A 9,323-nucleotide genomic window follows, 5' to 3' on the forward strand; every position below is an offset into this window, starting at 1 on the left:
AAAAAAGTTAAAAAAACTTACAAATTGAGAGTTTACTTCAGTGTTGAATAATCTCTTTGATGTACTTGATGTTGATGGAAGGAGTTTTGAATTTGGTTGATTGATTTTGAGAGAATGTGAGTTGAAAGTTTAAGAAATGTTTAGAGTGTTTTTTTTAGAAGTGAGGAGGGAGAATGATTATGGCATATTTTAGAACAAATACTGTCCGAAGATGCATCTCTGAAATATTTACAAAAATGTTTCTCTGTTATTTTTTTAACGTTAAGTCATAACTCTATTGACTTAGGATATGTCCGGAGATGCATCTCTGAACACTGAAAATATTTTTGTATTTTCACGTGATACCCTAATAATATATAAAATGCATTAAAAAAAACTCTTTTTTATCGTATTAGATCTAAATCATTCATTTAATCAATTAACTATTTTTTGAATTTCAGATTTAATTGAAACCGTAGACTTAACCATTTTATATATTTAAAGTTTTTTAAAATAGAATTTAACTAAAATTATTATTATTATTATTATTTTTTGCTTAATTTAACAAAATCTTCAAAACAAAGACACTTCCTTGACTAGTTTGAAGCCCTAGTGTTACTACTAGTATACTTACTAGTACCGCTATACATATTCTTGTTTGAATGAAGAAAGGGAGGGACTTGTTCTTCCTCACCACTTGCAGAACACTTCACAAAACACCAAACTCATCCAACTCTAACATTCTCTCCAATTCAATAACCGCCGCAACATTTCACGAAACGATGCAAACTTCCGATCACGATTCTTCTTCCCAACGATATTCATTCAACCCCACTCTCAACTGGAACCCTCAACTTCACAACTACTTCACCAAAGCTTATGGCTCCGATCGCTTCTCTCGCATCTCCTCCGCTTTAACGTACTACAATTTCCCCAAATTCTAACCCTAGTTCCTCTCCTATGCTGAATTGAATTTTTATCTTATGTAGTTTAATTTCGCAGGCGACCTTCTCGTTACTCGTGTATTCGCGTGAACACTCTTCGGTCTAATAGTGATGCTGTTATTGAGAAGTTAAGTTTGCTCGTGAAGAAATCGTCGAATGCTGATGATTGTGAAGATGGTGATGATGCGGTGAATCCTTTGAAGGAGTGTTTGGATTCTGATTCTGATTCTGATTCTGGTCCAGTTTTCAAGTGTCGGATTCCTGGACTGGATTATGTTGTGTTTGTTTGGGGTTCGGGACCGCACCGTGTTGATTACGGTAATGTAGCTCCTAAGGAGGTTATCGTTAGTAGGAAATGTGCTGAAGCAGTTCTTAGGGGAGCTCAGGTTGGATTTGATTAGGGTTTTCTGTTATCTTTAATCTATGGGTTTTAGAGTTTATTTTTTGGTTGATTGGTTATTGAGGAGGTTAGTTTTGTTTTTTAGGTATATGTTCCTGGTATACTGGCATGCAGTGCTCATGTGGAGAAAGGAGATACAATTGCCGTTTCTGTTTCTGTAGAGCAGAAGGGTTCAGATGGGAGTTGGAGTGCTGGAATGACGCGTGGTATTGTTCTTCAAGGATCTGAGACAGGTACTAGCAAGTGTATTTATGTCTGAATTAATGTAGAAAATTTGGTATACTTGTCTTGTATACTCAGTTTTCTAGTTGAAGTTTCATAAACTGCAAAAGCGTAATTGTTTACTGCTGAGCTTGGATGATTGGCTTCTAGCTTATAGGGGTTTCTTATCCGAGATAAGTATTTAACTAGGAAATAAGACCTTATAGGCTTATATGTGGATATGGAGAAGTTACACAAGAGTGCTTTTTGAAAAGTGTTCAGGTGTAGGAGCTCATTGCAACTAATATTAGAAACTACTAGTTAGATGTCTCGTAATTGTTGTAGGATTACTCAGTTTTATTTATAATAAGTAATGCTTGGTAAAAAGTTTTTAAACACACAACTGGATTATATGTTGGTGGATGTGGTCATTGGGGTGGTGATAAGATTGTATTTTCAAACGGACATTGTAACTTTGAGTAAGCTTTTTGGAATATGGTCGATATGATTTCTTAGCTTCATTTGTTTCACAGATCCATATTATATTGAACGAAATGGGCTATATATTGGCCAAGGAACTGCAATGTTGTCAAGGGCTGGAATGTTCCGTGTTACTCAAGGACTTGGTGTGGATATGAAGGATAGAGTATATGAACTTCATTCTTTTTACAGTAAGTTTACTCTCTTATATGTATGAGATATTATATTGCTGGTTTTGTCCAAACTGATTACTGCATTCTTTCTATCATCACTTTACATTTTGTAATTATTTTTAATAGTTATTTATTTGTCAATGGTAAAGATACGTTTATTTCATTTTTTTTTTATTGTTTCCACCTTCAGTTTTATGGTTGTTCTAAACTGGTTAAGATATTGACGCCTGGTTGAATTGCATTTTTTGTTTTTTCGGCTGAGATGAATTGGCTTGTTGCTTATGAAGTTTCACTTGTATGATATGATGAGCCATGCCACAGATTTAGCATAACTTTTTTCATTTAGTTTCCCAATAAGTTTGTGCCAGTGAAACAACATGTTTCTTAAACCTAATTTGTTTATTCTGCATTTAGAAGGCCTCATTCTGTTTATTTATCATGCTTTGGATCATCTCCGTGATCTCTGCCTTCTGTATTTTAGTGCATATGTATGGCTGCTCTAATATTTTCTCCTTTCGGTTTTCCAGATGTGCTTGAGGGTGAAATATTTCTTCAAAACCTGCCAAGCATTATTGCTGCTCATGCTTTAGGTTCGTAAGTTACGGCCTTGTTTCTTATTTCGCTCCTTTGGTGTGATTTACAAGGATTGTCTATTTGTGTTTCTTGGTCGCAAATGCTTTTGTTGTTGTATCTACTATTATCCTTCAGTAAAATCTCCAGATTAAACAAAACTTTGAGAAGTTGATTTTGAAGCCACATAGGATAGTGTTTTTCAGGCATCCATATGGTCCCAACACATAGCCTCTGTAGGGGAGGGAGAGGAGGTTCTATATCAGATTTGGAAAGGAATTAGATAGATCTTCAGCTAGTTCCCCATACTTAGTACCTATGTCGTCAATTGCGCTGCTTTAAAGGGAAATTGTGGATCTGCAGAGTGGTGGCTTTATGTTCCACTGCAACACATTCAGTCGGCAAGCCGCATCCAACAGGTGCGGATCGCGGTCGTGGATTGTGTCAAAATTGCGGTCCAATTGCTCCTTAGGTCGCAATCAGTGTCCATGAGGCAAAGTTTCTCAAAATCCCATAGTTTTCTGTTTTGTTAATTTTTTTAAGGTTATATTGTTCATTTTGAATTATTTTAAGTGAGCTCTTTTATTCTTCCTCACAAGCAAACTGTTCTTCTGCGTGTGACTCTTTTCTACTTCTTCTCCGCACAAACTGTGAAGGCCCCTGTTTCTCTTGCTTTTCCTTCTTCTGCGTGGGAAGACTGTTCTTTTGGTTCCTTTCTTCTCTTCCTTCGCTCTTCTATTCTTCAGTTTTTCCACTGTTCTTTTGTTCTTCTCAATTCTTTTGATTACTTTTAGAACTTCATTTAGTAGCTAAGCTATATTGGGTTTTGATTTTAATTTTAGTGACAAATGACCAAAATTAATTATAATTTATAATTGTTCAGTTTGACTGTCCCTTTAATTTTGTGTATCCTCTTGGGATTTATGTTTAGGTTGTTAACTGTTTTTTAGTCTCCGCAATGACAGCTATCCCCGCCATAGTTGTTTTAGGGTCCTGCGCTCTGCACTGATATCCAAGATTAACAACATAGTTTCAAACACAACTATGAGAAGTTGAATTTGAACCTAAGTTGGATAGGGTTTTTCTGACATTCACGAGCCCCTCACAACATGGCCTTTTAGTGGGGAATTGGAGGTTGGATGCCAAATATTGGCAAAGGGATTAGAGTGATCTTTTGAGTCAATACCTTTCTTGTTTTATTGTGTAATTTCTTTTGCATTTACATTAGTCGATGAATTGTGCTTTTAATAAAATGTTTATTTGCTATTCAGCCAATTAGTCTCTTAGGTTATCTGAAAAGTAAGTTTTGACAGTAGTTTTTAGTTTTAGTTTTGAAAAGTTAAACATATATAGATGTGTACGTATTTCTTTCTTTTGATGTTTTGAATTAGAAATGAAAATATTAGAGAGAGTGTCGGGGTAGCGCCTATAGTGGAGAAGATGGTGGAAAATAGACGTAGGTGGTTTGGGCATGTAGAGAGAAGACCGGTAGTTATGTAGTAAGGAGGGCAGACCAGATGGAGAGAAGGCAAACAATTAGAAGAAGGGGAAGACCTAGAAAGACTATCAGAGAAGTTATTAAGAAAGATCTCAAGATTGATGATTTGGGATAGAAACATGGTCCTTGATAGAACATTATGGCGAAAGTTGATCCATGTAGCCGACCCCACTTAGTGGGATAAGGCTTAGTTGTTGTTGTACCAATATAAAAAAAATAATATTGATTTTTTGGCATGTTTTACTTTCTTCTTCTATAATCTTGAGAAGGGACTTCGACTTCTATATTGTGGACATTTTATAAAGTGATGAAAAAACAAATGTTAATTAATATAAATGTCACACTTTGCTCATTTATTTTTATGTTTTGCTGTTTTGCATTTGTTATCCTCTCACCTCTTTATAAGTTTTTGTCTTAATTCCTTTATATAGATCATGTTTTTGTTATTCAGATCCACAAATGGGTGAGCGGATACTAGATATGTGTGCTGCTCCAGGAGGGAAAACAACTGCAATTGCAATACTTATGAAGGATAAAGGAGAGGTCATTGCAACTGATAGATCTCATAACAAGGTGGCAATTCCAAACTGTAATTGAATCTTGTAGACCTCTAATAAATTTATTTATGGCTTCTTAACATACTGTTTTTTGATGGTTGTCTAGGTTCTGGATATTCATAAACTGGCAGCTGAATTGGGGTTGAGTTGCATAAAAGCATTTAAGTTAGATGCCCTTAAATCTGTTTCTCGAAGAAATGATAATGATACTTTTATTGATGCATGCCATAATAATGCCACCAATGATGTGAAAAATCAAGTGCCTTCAAATTTGCAAGTAGAAAGAATCTCACCTCTTGTTACCCAAAGTTTTAAAACTGAGACTTTGGAAGAAAATGGTAGGTAAGTTCTCTTCCTGTACTTGCTAGTTGCTACTTGCTAACTTGCTGTGTATTTACTCATTAGAGAAAGCATTAATCACTTTAATTAATGCTCACTTTGTCTCATTTTGAGTGGCATTTAAGTTGATGCCTAGTATTTCTTAAAAAAATGATTTGTTATGCTGATTTGTGCAGTAAAAAAATATGTTAAGACTAAACTACCACATTAGTTGAAGTGGTTGAAAGCAGTTGTTAGGTGTACTAATAAATTGAGTGGATTATAAAAAAGTTAAAAAATAGTACTTACATACATCGGTATTCTCAAGTGACAAACAATTTGAGACAGTATTTAACACTGATAATGAGATGGGGGGAGTATATCTTTTCAATGTTTTGTCTGCATATTGTTTTGCACGCAGGTTACAGAACAAGATGAAACATTCAATGCGTTAGGAATTTATGACGTATTGCATGTACTTGTGTTAGTAAATTTTTTTTAACAATGTCCGGTGAATGTGTATCACTTCTATATATTCTATTTTCATTTTATCAGAAAATAGTAAGATTTAATTTTTTCCTGCAAAAATTGTATCAAGCACACAAGGATTATACTGAATTATGACTGATCTGCTAAGGGAAATGGCTAAAAATTATTATTAATTGAAATTGTCACACAACTTCATGGTTTGATCTAATGGTCACAGTGGAAGTTATTATTTATTTAAAGTGGCAGTTATGTTTTCATGTGCCAGTTATTGTTTGGTAAATAGGGTGTATGTTGTATAGAAGGCATACAAATTATTGTTTTGTAAGTTTATCAGTTTAGTGGAAGGAGAAGAATCCTTATTAGGGGAAACCATGTCTTTTTTGGCGTTGTACTTGAATCTAGTCTATAAGGCAGATTAAATCGCTATAGATGTCTAGTGTTCTGTGTTGAATTGCTATGTAATTGTCTAAATTTCTGTTTCTCTTATATATTATTATTTGCTCTGTCTGCCAAGCACTTCCTATGTATACAAACTCTTTCTATTTCCAGTCCTTGCTAAATTCTAACTGGAGAATTTTATTTTTCTCTCCTGTTTAATTTACTTTCACTGTTGGATATTGGTTTGGTGAAGGTCAACATATATCTTTACCATCATAAAACTATCATTTATTTTTCTACTTCTTTGCCATTTTATGTTTGTACATACTTGGTTGTAAAATGGTTATTAGTATCACTATAAATAATATTAATAATAATAATTTTTTATAAAAAGTTTGTATAGACAGTGGTATTTTTCTATTAACAATTTATGGGTCTATTTTTAAATAATGTAAACAATAGGTAAAGGTAACAAGGCACATGAAGGAGCTTATCCTAGCAAAGCTGAGATCAGAAAGAGCATGAGAAAAGCCCGAAATGGACCTGGTAGACATCAGAGTGGGGGTGGCAGGGTTGATAGTTCAAAAGGTTTTGATCCTGACAGTTTTGATAGAGTTCTTCTTGATGCTCCCTGTTCTGCCCTAGGTTTAAGACCTCGGTTATTTGCTGGAGAGGTAGAAGATCTGTTCATTGAAATTTGCGCTTCATTTACTTTAATCTATACTCACACATTCAGACCAATTTGCACGCACTGATGCAAATATTGGTAGCAAATAGGAACCTGGCACCTGCATATCTTCAAGTAGGAGTTGACTCATTTTTCACTTCTGAACTTATAGCACATATAATTGTCAACATGGCAACAACTAAATCCCATTCCATAACGTTTATTTATACTTTCGCATATACACTCTCCGGTCACTATTATAAGCAAAATTGACTTTTTTGGTACATTTGACTGTCAATGTATCTAGTCTATATATGGACTAGATACATTAACAGTCAAATGTACCCAAAAAGTCAAATTTGCTTATAATAGTGACCGAAGGGTGTACCTGATTTTTCTATAGGATGTAAAAGTAATGGATCAATAGTTAGAACTTAGTTTGGCCAGTGTAAGGTGCAGTCACCTTCTCTATGTGAATGGTTTAGTTTACTATTGTTTTTTTATGATATGAATATATTTAAGCACCAAAAACAAAAAAGATAAGTGACCCATGCAGTGCCTTGTTTTTGGTAGGACACAATTGAATCTTTAAGAAGCCATGCAAAATACCAGAGAAGGATGTTTGACCAGGCTGTCCAGTTGGTTCGACCTGGTGGGGTAATAGTCTATTCCACGTAAGTATGCACATTTTGTTGATCAAATTTCCCTATACCTGCTTGACCTTATTATTACAAGTTTCCTATCATAATCCGCGGTCATGTATTATTAACGGTAGTTTTATTGGATCCTGGTGGGGGTAGTCTTTATAAGTGCCATTTACCTTTTTATCTTTTATTTTTGTGATTTTTCTGTAAAACTGATCTGTTGACGCTTATCTTGAATAGTTGTACTATTAATCCTGGTGAGAATGAAGCATTAGTTCGATATGCTTTGGATAAATACAAATACCTGTCGTTGGCACCACAGGTTTGATGCTAATTTTTTATCACCTAGATTTCATATTTTTTTCCCAATTGATTAGACTTCTAAGGCTGAATTATTGTCTTATGAAAATAGATTGATATGTCTTATTGTGAGTAGGTTGATTCTTCTTACTTATTAGACAATCTTACAAGATGGGAAAATAGTTAATGCAAACTAGTTTTTTTTCATGTTTGGTTTCCCTGTAATTAGTTAAAAGTTAATGCTCACACAACTTGCCTGTTCATTTATTCCAGCACCCAAAAATTGGAGGGCCTGGTCTTGTTGGTAACTGCGAGTTTCCTGATGGATATGTAGAGTAAGTACTTTCTTCCATTTGTTGATCAACCCCTCTCTCACGGGCGTGCATCTGTGATGATACCGTGTTGTTTGATATTTGACCGACAATTTTTCTGTAGTTTTAGTTTTGAAGTACATAGCTATTTTTTAATCCAAAATATAACCTGATCTGTAGGCCAAATTTTGGCTCCACATTCTCTTGTCTTTGTATACAGTGAATGGTTACGACCTGGTGAGGAAAACCTTGTTCAGAGATTCGACCCATCATCTCCCCTTGATACAATTGGATTCTTCATTGCAAAGTTTGCTGTTGGGTCTAAAGATACCTGACAGCTATGTCCAAGATATAGCTTAGATCCATGTTTGTTTTGTGAATTTCCACTGCAGGAAGCCATCCTAGTTTTTAAAATTGGCTTCTGACTACAGTCTCCGGAGCTTCACATGTGTCCATTCGGTAATTTATTAACGGTGCATTGGAAAATTATGATTAAATAACTGATTTCTTTCATTGTTATAATCTGGATGAGCATCAATTTTCTTATCGTTGAGGTAATTTAGTTGTAACTTTGACTTTTACCTTGGTTGTAAGGAAAAAGGAGAAAGATTGTTGAAAATAGTTTTGGTTAGACTGAGTCTAGTTCTAAAATGTTAGGATTTTGGTGAAGTTATTAATTGTAGCCTTTTACCTCTGTACGCATGTATTGTCATTTTTAAACCTTGTGCATCATTATATTAATAAGTAGTTTCACTATGCTTTTCATATTTTTCACATCAAAACGTATGCTAGAGTTAGACACATTTTAGACTTACTATTATTTTGGTCTATTCAATTGTTTAAATTTGGCAATGTGACATTTAGGCATTTAGGCATTTAGTCTTTGCTTTGTTCATGGAGTGAGTTTTAAATCAAATTTCTTAAATTTGATTTCAGAGTTTAACATGTTGACAAGTTTTTTTTTATTAGTAATTTCTTTTTATTCAGTTTTTATTTTCTATTAAAAAGTTTCAGAAGATGAATAAATTATTCTATTCAAAATTTATCATTCAAAAACATTCAATTTCCTTCAAATATACGAATGCATGCGTGCGTGCCTGACAAAAAAATATTAGTTTTTTTCAAAAACTTTTTTTGAATAGTTTTTAAAACTTCTTTATACTGTGATTTAACAATGAATATAAATATACTTTTTACAACATGGACAACACGTTGTTATTAGTAATACTACTATATATCAAGACATAACTTGGTGGAGTCTAAAAGCTGTAATTATATTCTTTAACTTACTAATTATAAAATAGATGATTAAAATAGATTCTTTTACACTTCAGTTACTTTTACTATTTTCTCCTTCCCCTCTCATTATTGATATTACCAGTAGCCAAATTTTGATAAGCAATTTCCCCCCTCC

General features: G+C 34.0%; 1 protein-coding gene across 1 annotated transcript; it reads left to right on the forward strand.

Annotated features, from left to right (window-relative positions):
- The first annotated feature begins 582 nt into the window (after positions 1–582).
- On the forward strand, positions 583–8,665 carry LOC127117775 (rRNA (cytosine-C(5))-methyltransferase NOP2C). Its single transcript, XM_051047883.1, has 12 exons — positions 583–898; positions 982–1,309; positions 1,409–1,556; positions 2,058–2,195; positions 2,705–2,767; positions 4,697–4,818; positions 4,909–5,140; positions 6,450–6,661; positions 7,228–7,328; positions 7,539–7,620; positions 7,872–7,933; positions 8,130–8,665. The coding sequence occupies exons 1-12, from the start codon at positions 642–644 to the stop codon at positions 8,242–8,244; spliced, it is 1,860 nt and encodes a 619-aa protein (XP_050903840.1). The 5' UTR covers positions 583–641; the 3' UTR covers positions 8,245–8,665.
- Positions 8,666–9,323: the final 658 nt, after the last annotated feature.

The sequence above is a fragment of the Lathyrus oleraceus genome, chromosome 2 (genome assembly GCF_024323335.1).
Source record: "Lathyrus oleraceus cultivar Zhongwan6 chromosome 2, CAAS_Psat_ZW6_1.0, whole genome shotgun sequence".
NCBI classification, from domain to species: Eukaryota; Viridiplantae; Streptophyta; class Magnoliopsida; order Fabales; family Fabaceae; genus Lathyrus; species Lathyrus oleraceus.